Raw genomic sequence first — 16,522 nt, forward strand, 5'->3', positions numbered from 1 at the left:
GGTTTAATCTGGATAGACATATTTATTAGTTTCATATCTGAATGTACAAGCTAAGTTCGACAACAGGTAACTGACACGTTACTGTCTATACAGCAAAGACCACCAGCATCAGACCACTTTACAAAAGCCATCTGACTACACAGAGCTGTCTGGAACTCACTCTCTGACACACAGCCCATGTGTTTGTACCACATGTGTAAGAGTGTGGTAGCCTATGGGTCAGATACAGTGCATGGGGCTTGGAGGTGAAAGGTATGATATATTCAGACCCTGTACACAACCCTGACTTCCTGCTTAAAGCCTGACTAAGGTGCCCAGTTCTATCTCACACGTTTTCTTTCAATGACTCGGCAGGTTTCAGCTATTCTGTCGTTGAGAAAACAGCTCTTTGGGTTGAATATTGGTGATGAGCTTGGAGAAAATGCTAGGGGACGTAGTGAAACAGAACTGGGCCAGGCTGGATCCCAACGGTGAGCTCTTCTCCACAGTCCAGTCTACAAAGGACCCGACTGCCATGTTGCTTCTACCCAAATTTTAAGGAGAAGTAAACCACTTCACAGGATTGAGATCCAGCCCTTCCCTAGAGGGAAGACATACTTTGGCAACAAGCTTTGTGGAGAAACAGGCTGATTTTCAGATAATTCAGTCACTCGTTCAAGTTAAAACATGCCCTATTTTGTGACACAAAATGGACGGATTTGCCAAAGTTTAGTAGGCTAGCAACCAAAAAAGTGCTTTCAAAAGTGCTTTAAATATGTGATTAAATTACAAAAACATAAATTAAAATATAGGTATGTGAACTTGTATCTGCTCCAGCCCTGATAAGGACAGGACATTTGTTTTACTAATAAAATAAAACATGTGAAGTCACAGGAAGTATATGGAAGACACACCGTATATTCCCCATATACTAAACCTATAAAACAATCTTGAAATAAAAGTTACACACGCGGTCACTCACACGCTCACAAACAGAGGAAGTATGTAGCAGAGGAACTGGAACTGATGCTGGGGTACAAAGAAAAATTAACATAGTTATTGCCTCATTTCAACAGAACAATACACACACAGCAACCTGCAAAACAACCGTTTTACCATACATCTGGATTGATTCCAAAAATAGAAGATATACTGTTTATATATATACTGTTTACATAGATTACGTTTACATATTACCAAGAAGAAAAAGCCACAACCTAATACAGGTTCAAATGTCACAATATTACATTTAAACAGTTCCGTGGGAGGGTGATATGCGGGTCCTTGACCCGGTGTTGGTGAAAGTGTGTGTGTCCGTGCGTGCGTGCACATACACGTGTATTAGCGTCACACAGGTGTGCTTTCGTCACATCCCCCGACCCTTCTTTAGACCTGAGAACACACTCTTTTTAGACAAGAGCCTAAACACTCTCACACTCACGCACACACACACTATAAACAACTAGACAACCTGAAATGCTCCACAGACAGAGAAAGGCAGAAACAGAGAGATGCAGAGCAAGGGGGGAATTGTCCCAAAAAGAAGAGATTCGAATGGAACCATTTTTCTCATGACTTATGATCAAAATGTGCACTTCAGATCGTGACAACGAAAAAAAAAAAAAAAAAGTTCACTGAAACGGCACAGTGACAGAAGTTGGCTTCGAGGATCTTTCAGTGTTCCCCTCTCCCTCACCCCCCCCCCCCCTCCAGCCCTCCCTGCTCTGAGCTGAGGACAGAACCACAGCCTGAGGATAGCGCCTCAGCTCCCTCCTCAACAAAGAGTTTAAGTGCAAAATCTTGCTCAGCCAAGGAGCCAAGCCAAACAACCCCGACGACAACATAAAGCTGAATCCCACACACACACACACCCCCATACACGCACAAGCACACACGCACAGTCCCTGTGTGATGATGTTACTGTATACTTAGGAGACACTACTGTGGGAGCAGGGACAGATTTATTGGTTGGTTGTTCTCAGTCCGGAAGCTTCCGCTCTCCCCGTGCCTCCCTCTTTTTCTGAATCAGCTCTGGACACTGACCTGGCAAGACAGCACTGCCGAACACCACAGGATGCTGTATAATGAAGTGTGTGTATAAGTGTGTGTGTGTGCGTGGCTGGGTGTGTACCGCATTTCTAGGCTGGGCCGTTTGCAGAGGGGGGCGTCTCTCTGTGGGGAGATGAGAAATGAATGCTGTTAAGATGGATACTTACGTTTGACATTATTTTCATTTAGCACTTTACTCTGCCAACCTCCTCTTCGCACCGCTCCGCCCTCAGAGAAAAGTCTTCAGGGCATCACATTTAAAACATTCCCTTTTTTTAAATATTACATACAGTCACCGAACAGTCCCCTACCTTTCATCAGCGGCTCAAGTCAACAAACGTAAACTGATCCGCGAGGAAAATTTTGTCTACCCGTTTTCAAATTCCTAACGACGTCGGCATGGATAATGATAAATATTCGCTTCCATCCAACGGCTCACACAGGAAAGAACAGCGGAGAGGAAAGGCCCCCGTGTTTGACCGTTCGCGGGTGCGACAGCGACGCGCTCTCGACGCGGACGACCGCATCGTTCTAGAAGACTCCGCACGCGCGCAGCTTACTTAGGGAGTGCTGCAGGGCGGTCTGTGGGGGGCCAAGAGGCGGCGTGGGTCGCGTCGCCGTCCTTCTCCTTCTTCTTGTCTTTCTTCTCCTCTCTGGCGGAGGAGGGTCTGTCCGGGGGCGGCTTGTTCTCCTCACTAGAAGAAGAGAGGCCACAGCTGTCTAGACGGAACCACAGCTCCAGAACTCAGCAGACTGGACGCGTTCAGCCGGGCGTGCCAGCAGCAGCCTCGTCGTCAGTCACACTCACTTAGTAGTAGACCATGCGCACACACACACACACGCACTCCTGCTTCAGTGCGAGTCTTGCACGCTACACTTTCTTTCACAGTGGTCGAGATCTCCATAAAGCCTGAACCCCCAAGCCTTGCTCAAACATGACACACGGCCAGATCAGAGACACACACCTCTGCCTCTACATACCCTCTGACCGCTGGTCTGAATACTCTGGAGGGGAGAGGAGAACACAGGGGGAGAGAGGGGACAGGGAGGGGGGAGGGGACGGGGGGAGATGGGAGGAGGAGAAGCAGGAGGACGGACACGGGGGGAGGTAGAGGGAGCAGAGAAACAGGGAGGGTAGCAGGATCGGGCAGGGTGTGTTTGGGCAGTGAGAGGAGAAGGGGTAGGAGGACAGGGTTGGTGTGAACAGTGAGACAGGGAGAGGAACAGACTGCACTGAAGTGGAAAGAGAAACTGAGTGTGTGTGCGGGTGTGCGCGTGTGCGGGTGTGTGCCCACCTGGTGAAGACCGCCCTCTCGCGCTTGGCATCCACGGTGAGTCGGAGGGTCTCTTTGCCGGCGACCGTGGTGATCGTCTCCGTGGTGACCGTCTCCGTGGAGACGGACTCGGTCTTCTCGTCCTCCTCCTCGCTGTCGGAGCCGCCTGACGAGGAGCTGTCCGACGCCACCAGGGGGGCCTTCCTCGCCACGCACACGCTCCACACACAGGCTGCAGACGTGGAGGGGGGGGGGGGGGGGAGGGGGTCACACGCCTTCATACCTCCAGTAGAGACAGGGACAGAGAGATGTGTGAGAGTGTGTGCGCGTGTGTGTGTTCAGACTTACGGTTCCGATCCTGGTCCGGCTTCGTTCCGTAAGACCCGCTGACCTCCGAGTCCACAGGAGAGCTGCATCTCGGACCCGTCTCTGAGCTGAGGACACACACACACAGGGCTTAGAACGCTCTATGGAGACACGCGTGCCCGCGCGGCAGGTGAAAGAGGCACACGCACCAGCAGAAGGGTTGGAAGTCTGTAAACTTGGCCCAGCCCTTTTCCTCCGTCTCCGTGGCGACCGGCTGGGGGGCGACGCTGTCCCAAGCCGAGATGCCGGTGCCTGCGGCGGGGGCCTTGGAGTTCACCTCCCCGAAATCGGCTGTCCAGCCGACGCCTGACGGAAATGCGACAAGTTCACTCGCGGTCACCATGAGGCGACGGCGTGAGGTGGAGCGTGCTGCTGCGTGACCTGACTTGAGTGGGACTCACTCTGGGGGGGCTCCGTCGGCGTCTCCTTCTCCACATTTTCTGCTCCCTCTTTTTGCCCCTCCCCCTCGTCCGCGTCGGTGCCCGGCGTGGGAGGCTCGGCGCAGGGGCCCGGCGCGGGGGCGTCGCTCGCCCCGTCGCTTTGAGACGGGGGCCTGTACCACTGGGAACCACCGAACCTGACAGACAGAGGGAGAGAGAAGAGGACTGGCTGTATGTGTGTGTCAGGGCATTGGATCAATGCGTCCAGTCCACGGTGTCTGTGTCTGTGTGTGTGTGTGTGTGTACCTAGTTCTGGACTTGCCCTGCCTTGCATAGTTGATCTCCTTCTCTTCCCAGATGTCCTCCTCATCGTCAAAGGGCTGAATTTTCTCCTTGGCGCACGCCTCAAACACGGTGGTGCTGGACTGCAGACGACACCACACACACACACACACACACACACGCACACGCAGCTTCTTACTATACCAACAGACGGCAGGTGAACGGCTCATTGCAGCTACTCCGTAAAGTGGCATGCTGGTTAACTCACACTGTCCTCCCCTCCGTCCATGTTCATGTTGATCTCTGCAATACGGTCAAAGGTGGCACTGCAAGGACAGGTGCAAATCCCTCTATGAGTACGCACAAACACACACACACACACAGAGAAACTCTGTTGAAACACAGATGGGCCGTCTCTTACTTGATGCTGTCGTCGTGCTCGGCAAACTCCTCGTCGTTGAAGCCGAACTGATCCACAAAGTTTGCGGTCATCTGCTGGATCTGGTAGTCTGAGAAGGCCTGCCAAGAAATCCAGTCGCATCGCTACGGGGTCAGCTGGTGGGCCGGGTCGTGGTTGTGTACACGTGTGGGTGTGTATGGGTGTGTACGTGGGTGTGTGTGTGCAGCGGACCTGTTGCAGTGACATTTCATTGGGAAACGGGCTCTCCATGTCATCGTCCTCACTGGAGGAGTGCAGGTTGTGGGTGCTGACCTGAAACACAGCAAACAAGGTCACAAGCAGCATTGAACACAAGGAGACTCGGCGACTGCAGGAAGACACAACCTGCAGTGAGGTGTTTACCAGGTCTACCGTGTTCTTCCTGTTGGTCTCCGTGAGGGTCTGGTCCACGAAGCTCTCCCAGCGCCCCCTGCAGTCTTCAGGGAGCTCTGCAGCCAGGGAACACACCGTGCCACCACAGCCAGTCAGATGGAACCAGCGACAGTTTGTTATGAAAAGTGGACTGGGTATAACACTCACACACTTCGCGCGCGCTCCCTCTCTCTCGCTGTCTCAATCACTGTCTCTCTCTCTCTCTCTGTCTCAATCACTCTCTCTCTCTCTGTCTTTCTTTCTCTCTCTGTCTCAATCACTCTCTCTCTCTCTTTGTCTCAATCACTCTCTCTCGCTCTCTCTCTCTCTCTGTCTCAATCACTCTCTCTCTGTCTCAATCTCTCTCTCTCTCTCTCTCTGTCTCTCTGTCTCTCTCTCTCTCTCAGACTCACCTGTGATGAGACTGCTAATATGGGTCTGTACAGGGCCTTTCTCCAGGTTCTGGACCACTGTGTTGGCAATCCTGGTCAGGTGACCCATGTAGCCCCTCCTCATTCCCCCCCCTGCCCTGGAAACAGAAGCGACGACACACTGACGCTCCGGGGAAGCGGCACGTCAACGCAACAGAAACACCGTAGCCAGACAGACAGTCGCTTACTGTATTTTGTCATTCTCCTCCCAGGCCTCTAGAATCCTCTGGACCAAGCGACAGTGCTGGAAAAGCTGGGCGAAAGACACAGAGAGAGAGCCAGAGGGAGGGGTGGAGATATTTTGAGAGTCTCACAGGCGCTGCACCAAATCAGGACACATGCAACTCAAACGGAGATGACACCTACATGTGCCACCAGCGTGTTGTGAGAGACGTCAGGAGCCACGGACGGCTCTGGAGGTTTGGGACTTGGTGGGGCCTGTTCCTGCTGGGGCTCCTTGACAAGCCCGGGAATTTCCTGGGGCCCTGGGCCTGGCTGGGGCCTCCCCTCCTGGGCAGAGTGGCAGAGGACACCGGCCACACACAGCTCCACTTGGAAGTGCAAGAAGTTATTCCAGGTGAACTTAAAAAACAAGTCCTGCAAAAACAAAAAACACGTATCACTTGATGAACATTGTAGTTCAAGTGTTTCCCACAGATTAGAAAACTATATGTGGCGGGGGGGGGGGGGGGGGGGGATTGGAAATAATTCACAAAATCAACAACAACAAACAAATAATTTCTGCATATGCAGGTAGCGACGCTGCATACAGGGTGCTAAATAACTATTTAACTGTTCGGCTCCATGACGCCGGGTAAGTAGCTAGCTCTTGAAACTTCTCACCAAAAGAACGTAGGGGAACCTTCGATTAAGACATGTCCGTCGGTACCTAGCGAAAAGTAGCCTCAACTTTCCTAGACCTTTAGCTACGGCACTAATGCTGAAGGCTCGCTGATGTAGCTGTCGGTCTCACTAGAACGGCGTATGCATTGTTGCTAACGTGTGCTGACGTAGTGACTGTGTGTGTATGTGAGAAAGACGCGTGCGTGAAAGAGACGGAGGGAGAGCAGGGAAAGGAAATGCAGCTGAACGAATACGCTGCGTGTTTTTACCTAAATAGCGATAAAAAAAAATGTTTTACGAAACGCAATGTGTGGCGGCCGGAGTTGATTCTGTGGCGCACCGCCACAAATTAGTCTATGTGTGGGAAACACTGTAGTTTTTCGACTGAATACACCTATGAACAGGCCGCTTCTCTCGACGACGGTAATATTCCGTGTCCGGTGTTGGCGAGTATCTCACCAGAAGCAGGTCCAGGGCATTGAGCCTGCAGAGCTCCTGGAGGACCCCCGTGTTGGTGGGAGAACTGGTCTGAGAGCCGCTCTGCAGCAGGGAGGCCACCAGCCTGGCCGCGTGGAGGCGACTGTTGCCCAGCGGCTCCTTCAGCACGCCCAGGGTGGTCAGCATGGGGCCCCGCTACACAAACACAGCACACGGACACGCTTGACCTCACAGAGACGGAATCAGTTTCGGGCTTTAACGCGCCGCGTGGAGGTCCTGTACCGTGGAAATTCCTCCGCGTGCTTCCCTACGGGGGTGTCCTTTTATTGGATGTCACGTTTAGACACGGCTGCGTGTGCACTGTGCGGGTATTTACCTTGGGCGGATCCAGCAGCAGTTGGTGGAAGTCTGTGAGGTGGGGGAGGATAGCCAGTAGGATGCTGCTGTTGACTGGGTAACATCTCTCGCATCCCTGGGCACACACATCCATCAGACTCTCCAACCTAAAACACACACACACAAGTTGACAGAAGTGCAGTGGATTCTTTTCCCAAGTCTTAAAGATGGACACGGACAGAGCCGGTGGCACTCACACGGGCCTCCGGATCTCCAGCAGGGTAAGAAGCACTTGAGTTCCGTTGACGATGCAGCTCTCCGTCCTGTCCCCCTCAAACATGTTCTTCAACAGCTGTCCCACACACTCCTGACTGTGGAAACACAGAGGATTGGGAGATCACCTGCATGTGTGTGCGTGCGTGCCCTTGTGTGTGCCATTCTAGAAGTGTGTGTGTGTGTGTGTGGTTGGGAGGGGGACACTTACGACTCCAGAACAGCAAGCAACGGGTCAGGCACGGAGTTCTCCTGGAGCTGATTGGCCTGGTCTCTGCTGAGACGAATGATGTCACACACCGTCTGGGACGCATTGGACTGTCTCTGAAAAATACACACACACACACACATCGGGCTCACATCCTTTGTGTCACCGATCGGATCCGTCGCCGATGGCGTGGTTTTGCCTGCGTTTGTTTCTATGTTTACATGGTTGTGCAGCTCTGTGTCTCACCTCGTCATCGATCCCTGGGTGAATGAGTTCAATGAGCCTCTGGGCGAGTCTCTCCTTATTCAGCCACTGCGGAGAAAGATTTTTGTTGTTGTTGTTGTTCCATTACACTAAGTGGGGAGTTGTGGCCAAGTTTAGTAGTGTATGTGTGTGTGGGTGTCTTACATTAAGTGTCTCCTGTCGAAGAGGGGCCGGCTCCACACAGCTGATGAGGCGCAGTAGCAGATCCATCATGGCCGACGCATCGATGTGCCTCAGCACCAGAGGCAGGAAGCCCTCCTTCTCACGCAGGAACCAGATCACCTACAGAGACGACAGCTGAATACGGCTGACTGGACGTAGAGGGCTTAGACCGGCCAGGGGGGGTTTACCAGAGGAACACTCCACTGGCTGTGACAAGTTTTGAATAACACTTGAACACACGCTGAAATCAGTGTGTCCATATCAATGTCCATTCAGAAGCCAGTTTCTTTCCAAGGGCCATCGGGCTTCTGAATGGACATTGATATGGACACTGATACACTTTTACTAGTCACTTTACACACTGTCACTTTCAGCTACTGGTTGCACTATCAGCACTATTGTACTTCACTTGCTTGTCATAGGTTAGCATAGGTTTATAAGGTTAGTATATAGGTTATTTCAGCTTAGCACCTGGTTGAACTATCAGCAATATTGCACGATTGTACTTCACTTGTCTAGGTTAGTATAGGTTTATATGGTTAGTATAGGTTATTATTTGTATTATGTGTGTTTAGGTTTAGTATACTGTATTGTATATTATTTGTATATGAGGAGGTGTACTATATTTTAGCTTATCATAGATGCAATTTATGTTCTGTGTACTTATATGTTATGTTATGCCAGGTTGCTCTGCGTTGTCTTGTTCTAAGAATTTCAGTGCCCAGTCTGACCCTGTGCTGTTCTGTGCATCTGACAGTAAAAGACTTGAACTTGGCTCTTGGTCACATATGGCATGATTTGACCGAGGCCAAGAAAGTGAGAAGGGGATGAGCCTAGATACAGGAACGTATCGGAGTTTCAGCTTCACCGTCGTACTGTAACCAAGTGGTGGGTGTATTGGAGGTTGAGGTGAAGATGTGCAGAGGATTTTGGAGTCCTCTGTGTGTGTGTGTGTTACCTGCTCTGTCTTGCGTGTGATAAGGTTCCCAATGGTCTTGCTGAAGAAGGAGGCTAGGAGGGGGTTGAGGGGGGAGGGCTGCTCCAAAAAGGCATACAGGGTTTCCAACAGCGGCTTCTCGTTCCCCAGCTTATCGTTAATGACAGCGACATCACATGTCAGCAGCTCACATGCTATGTTAGGGTACCTGCAACAAATACAGGCCTGGTCAGTCACAGACCTCCACATCCTGACTGAGCCAGAACGCTTTCATAAACCACACTGGTGTAAACATGTCCATGTACTAAGGCTAAAGGATATGGCTATTTTGCCCCCATTAACCATCCCAAATTTTGCAGTTTTGTTCATAATTGGTGAAAGTAAGACAATTGCATTTTCGGGGGACACACACACCAATATCGGATATATTTCATGAATTCTGGGCTTGAGCCATCGTTTCTGGACCGCCAAAGATCCTGTAAACTATACAGTGGGCAGTGTATAGTCTACTAGCACACTCACTTGAAGCGCCAGGTCTCCTCCACACCAGCAGGGGGCTCTGTAGTTATGAGACGAAGCAGCTCCTGCATGCAGCTGTCCTGAGACAGGAACAGGAGGAGCCTAGCGCGCATGGAGACATGGAAAACCACTCTTTGACATTGGCACAAACAAACAGGCTACTCAAAGGAAATGCTATCATGCGACAGTAACCTGCGGTTCTGGGCCTTGCATTCCTGCAGCACATCCTCCTCGTCCATTAGCTCTGTGAGGGTGACGTCCTCCTTATCCAGCAGAGCCTCCAGGTGGGACGAAGTGTGCAGGTCAAACTTCCAAAACATGGCTGCTGCTGTCGCAAGCTCACACACTCAGCTAGGAGAGGAGAGATGGAGGCGGGTTGTAAAATAAACATCACATTTACATGTAGTCATTTAGCAGACGCTCTTATCCAGAGCGACTTACAGTAAAGTACAGGGACATTCCCCCAAGGCAAGTAGGGTGAAGTGCCTTGCCCAAGGACACAACGTCATTTTGGCACGAACCGGCAACATTCTGATTACTAGCCCGATTCCCTAACCGCTCAGCCACCTGACTCCCGGAGATCTCGACACAATAATACATCGACATGATGTGACAGGCACTGTTTATATGTGTGTATCGAGACTAACTGGATATCTTACCCGTGGATATGGAGTGTCCTCAGTCAGTGCTCTGTGAGCACGCAGACCTGGGTCTCGAAGATTGCAGGTGGCCTGGATATAAAGCAGCATGGGTGTCTGCAGTCAACAACACAGCTCTCTCACATTCACTCTACACCCCACACAATCTCACACCACAAGCACAAACGAACTCTCGCACGTAGAGATGTCTGCAACCTGAAAGACATGTGGGTGGGGAGTCTGAGTAGAGGTGAAACATGCACTGGTAGTCATCCTGCTGCAACCCTACCCACTGTTTTGTTGTGGAAAATAATAGGCCAACTCTTGAAAAGCAAGAATTGGGATCATTCCAGACTCCAGTGGGGCAAAATAGTGCTTTGCCTCTTTCAGGAAGCTTTCTCTGTAACTGAGTTAAAGATGCATGTCTGTATAATGACATTATCTGGCTTCCTCTGAGACACACACTCGACAGAGGTTCAGAGGTTCTGCCAACAGACTGAGGGCAAGCTCTGCTATTATAATACACTGTTGTCCAACTATTATCTGGGGTGATGTCATTATCTGTTTACTGCAGAATAGATCCACTATCTCTGGTATCCAGTGTTTGTTGTGAACTATAGCCTAATTGTTCTCAAACATGTAGTATTAAGCATCAAGCCGCCTGACCTTGACTCAGACAGTGGTGTCGAAAATAACTTTACACAGTGCGCTAGGTTCCTGAGTGTGATTCACTGCAAACAACTGTTAGGAGACTGGCAAACCACTACATCAAGTAGTTTGTTGTGGTTGATGTAACTCGAAAGCACACAGCCTGTCACATGATTTGAAATGCACTGTCATTTGAGATGTATCATAGGTAATTTTTTATGGCAGTCACATTTAATGAAGTCAATATGCCAAGAATTGGTCCAGTCACCATACAGGTGGTTTGGAGACCACTGGGGTTTAGCCTGACAAAACCAAAACAACATATTTTCAAGGATGCGTGACCGTGATGGCACCTGCTTTCCAAGTCTAAGTAGTATGTACGCATTAGATAATTATGTAATTTATCATATGATTTGAAGTAGACTGAGTTTTGACAATGACATGGCTAGTAAGCTTTCTAACTGGGGCCTGCACCAGTAATGACATCGCAGGCTAATTTGTGAAACTCGTCAACAGTCGCAGGGACTGGTGGGACCGATTAGCACACAATCACTGCTACATTAGCTTCCACCAGCTAGCCCACAACAACATAAACATAAATATTTTGTGGCCTTCACTTTTAGTCAATGCCGTTGGCCAACACACCAGCAGCGCTAAAAACAACTAGTCCATTAGTCTACATTTGACAAGGTAAACAACTAACACCAAAGGCAAAGCCTGTAAAATCTATAAAAACGTATCTACCTTACCTTGAGTGACCAGTCTTGATTTAGGCCAGATTACACTAGCCCGCTCTGGCCTATTTTTCATATGTCCCAGGCCAGTCAGCTGTGCAGTTGCACATCTCCAGACTGTCCGTTTCACCCATCATTATTGCAAAATCGGTCACAAATCTGACGAATGTTTAGCTAGGTGAGTCGGTATGGGCCAGGTTCCGTTTTGATTTAACCTTCCCGTCTAATTAAATTGCAAAATACATCGATTAAACTGATCGTTTAGCCCCACGATAGCATCTGGACTCTAGCTCAGCTAGCTAACTGCAACAGCAAAAGAATCTCGCTGCTGTCATATTTCAAAATCAAAATGGCTGGCTCTGTCACGGGAACGCGCAAGAAAAGTTGTATACTAGCTAGCTACGTTATACAGTACAGTAGCCTGGGTAACACGTGTTTGTAACATAATGCACAATGATTTACACAGTCCTTGATCAGAACTCCAAACTTGCGTTTAATATTTAGAATGTCGATCTAACCAAACGCATCACGATCCGGTGTGGATCGGTGAGATTTGTTGATACCAGAGCCATAGAAAAAGATTTTTTTCTATGGCTCTGGTTGATACGTAAAGAAACTGGCTTTAGCCACTCACGCTAGTGCTGGTTGACGCATTGCGTATGACGTTTTCACCCGGCTTGTCTTCTCTGCTCTGGTTTCCTCCGCAGAAGGTCTTTCTGTTTGTAGCCGCTTAGCATTATGTCGAACGTGGTGGATACTAAGCTCTACGACATCCTAGGAGTTTCGCCCTCCGCCTCCGAAAACGAGCTGAAAAAGGTGTGTTGTCTTATAACGATGCTTGCATGTTAGTACAAGTTTGGCAACAAATGATTAGCGGGGAAAAGACGTGGATGATAATTTGATCTGGCCTTGCTTGTCAGCCAAGACGATGCCTGCTAGTCAGTCTGGCTAGCAAAACTGGCTAGCGAAGCCAGAAGGAAAACGATAGCTTGCTAACTTTAGCATCGCTAGCAGCCAAACGGACTAGCGCGATAACGTTTGCCAAACTCACGAGGCTAGTAGTGTTACAGTAGGCGTTATCGTTAGTGTAGTAGTGTACCTTGTTGACGCAAGTTTAAATTATATTAATTTATCAAGTCGTCGATATGCTCAATTATATCAGTAATATCGAGTATGCTAAACACGGATCCTTGCTAGTTCGTGCTAGCTTAAGCTAGCTAACGTAATGTACTGACTACTGTACAGTACAGCCATACCATAGCTTAGAAAGACTGAGCAATACAGGACACACGCAATACCTCCACGTACAGAGCTAGCTAGTTCTTCAAGCAACGATCTGCTTTACATATAATATTTAACCATCTTACTAGTTAAAGCTAACTATGACTGTAGATGGGTGAGGTTAAATCGTAATAGTTGGATGGTTTTGTGATTCTTTTGTCCAAAAAAAACAAAGTTACTGCTGACTGTAGCTAGCTAGCTAACGGCTTCGAGCCGTTCAGCATCTGGCTATCATGGCTCTTGGTGGCTAATACCACTAGCAGCTAGCCAGCCATTCAGATGATGCTAATCTAGGTAGATAGCCAACTTGACCAGGTATAGACATGCTCTCAGTGAACCATTAGTAGTATGATGACACGAGTATAACAACTAGACTGAGATCTACAGCGGCTATCCAGATATTTTACTCGACCGATATAAAAAACGATTTATCAACAAGATGACTTGACTATATTGTAGTCGTATGCTGTCTAAGGCCTTACATTTTTTCGTCTGTGTAGGCATATCGCAAATTGGCCAAAGAGTATCACCCCGACAAGAATCCTGATGCCGGGGACAAGGTATTTAACACTAAAACATATCAGCACAAATGTAACATCGCAGCAAGACCCAACCTCTGAAATATGCTTAGTCATTTTCTCAAAACGTGTGTGTTCCTCTAACTCTCATGGTCTCTGTCCAGTTTAAGGAGATCAGTTTTGCCTACGAGGTCTTGACAAACCCAGAGAAGAAGGAATTGTACGATCGCTATGGGGAGCAGGGGCTACGGGAGGGTGGAGGTGGAGGAGCTGGCATGGATGATATCTTCTCCCACATCTTCGGCGGGGGGCTCTTTGGGTTCATGGGGGGTCAGGGCAGGGGGGCCCGCAACGGGGGCCGGAGGAGAGGCGAGGACATGGTGCACCCCTTAAAGTGAGTACAAGTGTGTGTGTGGGGGGGGAAGTGATGTGCTTTTGTGTATGCAGATGATCCTATCCTCCGTTTGGTTGCGGATCCCCTAATGTTCTCCTGTTTTTTTACACAGGGTCTCCCTGGAAGACCTCTACAACGGCAAAACCACCAAACTCCAGCTTAGCAAAAATGTCCTGTGTGTTAGCTGCAATGGGTGAGTTTGGTCTGTCTGTATATGAAATGTCTATTTAAAATTCATAAGAAAAAAATCCTGTTCAAACCATAGTATGCCTTTTGTCCTGCCCTCACAGTCAGGGGGGTAAGGCTGGCGCAGTGCAGAAGTGTGTCGCTTGCCGAGGGAGAGGCATGAGGATTATGATCAGACAGCTGGCTCCTGGCATGGTCCAGCAGATGCAGTCAGTCTGCACAGACTGCAACGGAGAGGGTAATGGAAATACACACGCTCGCCACAACAACCCCTCGCTATGTCCCCCCCAAAAATACAGGGCCGTAGTTACATTGACTGTGTGTGTCCGTGCGCAGGCGAGGTGATCAACGAGAAGGACCGCTGTAAGAAGTGCGAGGGCCGCAAGGTGTCCAAAGAGACCAAGCTCTTGGAGGTGCACGTGGACAAAGGCATGAGGCACGGCCAGAAGATCACCTTCACGGGGGAGGCCGACCAAGCGCCAGGCACTGAGCCTGGGGACATCGTTCTGGTCCTGCAGGAGAAGGAGCACGAGGTAACCCCCCGTCCGCGAGACGCTATATCGAAGCCCATTCCCAGGGTCTGTGTGTGGACCTGGAGAGAAAGCCACTACTGAGCGGAAGTGTGACTCTGTGGATGTTTCCCCATCAGGACTTCCGTCGGGACGGCAACGACCTACACATGACCCAGCGCATCGGCCTGGTCGAGGCTCTCTGTGGCTTCCAGATTGCCGTCACACACCTGGATGGACGCCAGCTTGCGGTCAAATACCCCCCTGGCAAAGTCATAGAGCCAGGTACACGCCCGTCCTCTGGTCACATCAATGAAACGAGTATTTCTCCTTATGCGTGGTATTAAGGTGTGTGTGTTTCAGGGTGTATACGGGTCGTTAAGGGAGAGGGCATGCCCCAGTACAGGAACCCGTTTGAGAAGGGAGACCTGTTCATCAAGTTTGATGTCCAGTTCCCTGACAACAACTGGATTAGCCCTGAAAAACTCACTGTGAGTAGTACAATCTTCACTCCTAGTCTTGATACCCTACCTTGCATCTAGCACACAGCATGTAAAGGTTGGACTGAAATGCTAATATGCTAATAGTTACTCCTTCTGGCTGATGGGATAGGTGGTTGTTCCTCTGTAAATGCATATCCAATCGACAAAAGTGCTGGATTTGTGAGTTTTTTAATGAGAATTGGATTGTGTGTGTGTATCTCATCTCTGCTTGCCTACTGTCGGTGTGTTTTGTAGGAGCTGGAGGACCTGCTCCCTGGACGTGCGGAGGTTCCGGTAATCTCCGCGGACGCCGAGGAGGTTGACCTGCAGGATCATGACCGGGGAACCGGGGCCGGAGCCGGGGCCAGGAGGGAGGCCTACAACGACAGCTCTGACGAAGAGGGGGGCCCACAGGGCCCAGGGGTGCAGTGTGCACATCAGTAGAGACTCACACACACACGCCACACATCAAATGTAACACACACACACACATCTCCGGTTGTACTGCTTATACCAGTTAAGACCTTCCATGTGCATACATACAATCCCCTCTCCTGTCCTATAGAAAGGACATACACACACACACACACCCACACACAGTTTCAATGGGACCGGCCATCAGGCAGCAGCTGGATGTGTGACAACCCTATTGTGTTTCTGGACAGCAGGCCCTCCCATTCAGAGTTCCCAGGGGCCACAGGCCCTGCCTAGGGGCCCACTTCTCAGCTGGACCCAACCCACATTATGTCATCTTTGGCTTCTACCTTTCGCTGTGGAACACACCGGTCTTGTGTATAAAATGCAAATATTGTCATCTCGTTTAACGTGTAGTGTATTCTGTCACAAGTGCATGCTGCTTCAACCAGGAGAAATACAATTTCTAAAAGGCCCAGGTTCAAAGCTCAACTCACACACTTGATACCCAGACCTGTGTATTCTTAAGTTACTGCTATAAAAGTGATCAGATTAACTGGTTTCCTAAAGCATGTCTTTTTTACACAGCCTGCTGAGTCACACAGGAAACTATTATACTCGTTTCCGGTGCGCCGCAAACCCTCATGTCTTGTCACAGAGAGACTTCCTTGTTCAGGTTGGTCTCCACCAATCGCAACGCTAGCTAGATCATTAGTAAGGCCTGTTATCAAGTAAACCGATTTCTTTGTTCAGATCTTTAGCTTTTGTGTTTTTGTTTCACAGTGAATGTGTGTGTGTGTGAAGCCACAGCTTGAGCCCCAGGTGTCTTGATATTTTCAGCCGGAGGGCAAAGCTAAACAGATGTGGGTACATGCTCGTGTCTGTGCGTTTGTATCTGTACAGGTATGAGTGTGTGTGTGTGAGACGTGCTCCAGAGGCTCTGTGCATCAGAGCTGCTGTGGAATGTTTTGGCTTCATGACTCATAGATGTTTCTGCTCCGTGTTAGGCAACAGTGTGAGCAGACCCTGTTTAAGGTCAGTTATGTACATATACATATATCTAAAAATAACAAAAACATTAGAATGTGTTGATTGGTTTGAGGCTCATGATAAGGAGCCAGAGGTTCTTCTTAAATGTGTCGAGCCCAGAGGGGGGAGGGAAACCT

General features: G+C 49.6%; 2 protein-coding genes across 4 annotated transcripts; one reads left to right on the forward strand and one right to left on the reverse strand.

Annotated features, from left to right (window-relative positions):
- Positions 1 to 2: 2 nt before the first annotated feature.
- On the reverse strand, positions 3 to 12,154 carry ppp6r2b (protein phosphatase 6, regulatory subunit 2b). Of its 3 annotated transcripts, none has more exons than XM_047033714.1 (25): positions 11,588 to 12,154; positions 10,212 to 10,406; positions 9,745 to 9,903; positions 9,556 to 9,654; positions 9,055 to 9,241; positions 8,079 to 8,216; positions 7,917 to 7,982; positions 7,674 to 7,786; positions 7,447 to 7,560; positions 7,230 to 7,356; positions 6,875 to 7,048; positions 5,939 to 6,169; positions 5,761 to 5,825; positions 5,555 to 5,670; positions 5,142 to 5,218; positions 4,962 to 5,042; positions 4,752 to 4,849; positions 4,599 to 4,656; positions 4,355 to 4,473; positions 4,070 to 4,245; positions 3,818 to 3,974; positions 3,651 to 3,736; positions 3,324 to 3,534; positions 2,589 to 2,723; positions 3 to 2,151 (listed from the first exon to the last, which is right to left on the reverse strand). In XM_047033714.1, exons 3-25 carry the CDS (start codon positions 9,870 to 9,872, stop codon positions 2,118 to 2,120), a joined length of 2,790 nt encoding a protein of 929 aa, XP_046889670.1. In that variant the 5' UTR covers positions 9,873 to 9,903; positions 10,212 to 10,406; positions 11,588 to 12,154; the 3' UTR covers positions 3 to 2,117. The 3 variants fall into 3 exon arrangements, with proteins under 3 accessions (XP_046889670.1, XP_046889669.1, XP_046889671.1); XM_047033713.1 differs by having other exon boundaries at positions 5,133 to 5,218; XM_047033715.1 differs by lacking the exon at positions 2,589 to 2,723 and having other exon boundaries at positions 5,133 to 5,218.
- Positions 12,155 to 12,252: 98 nt separating this feature from the next.
- On the forward strand, positions 12,253 to 15,766 carry dnaja2b (DnaJ heat shock protein family (Hsp40) member A2b). The gene is made up of 9 exons (XM_047033739.1): positions 12,253 to 12,388; positions 13,354 to 13,413; positions 13,536 to 13,765; positions 13,878 to 13,958; positions 14,056 to 14,189; positions 14,288 to 14,484; positions 14,601 to 14,745; positions 14,824 to 14,951; positions 15,198 to 15,766. The coding sequence occupies exons 1-9, from the start codon at positions 12,311 to 12,313 to the stop codon at positions 15,384 to 15,386; spliced, it is 1,242 nt and encodes a 413-aa protein (XP_046889695.1). The 5' UTR covers positions 12,253 to 12,310; the 3' UTR covers positions 15,387 to 15,766.
- Positions 15,767 to 16,522: the final 756 nt, after the last annotated feature.

Source organism: Hypomesus transpacificus, chromosome 14, assembly GCF_021917145.1.
Source record: "Hypomesus transpacificus isolate Combined female chromosome 14, fHypTra1, whole genome shotgun sequence".
NCBI lineage: Eukaryota > Metazoa > Chordata > Actinopteri > Osmeriformes > Osmeridae > Hypomesus > Hypomesus transpacificus.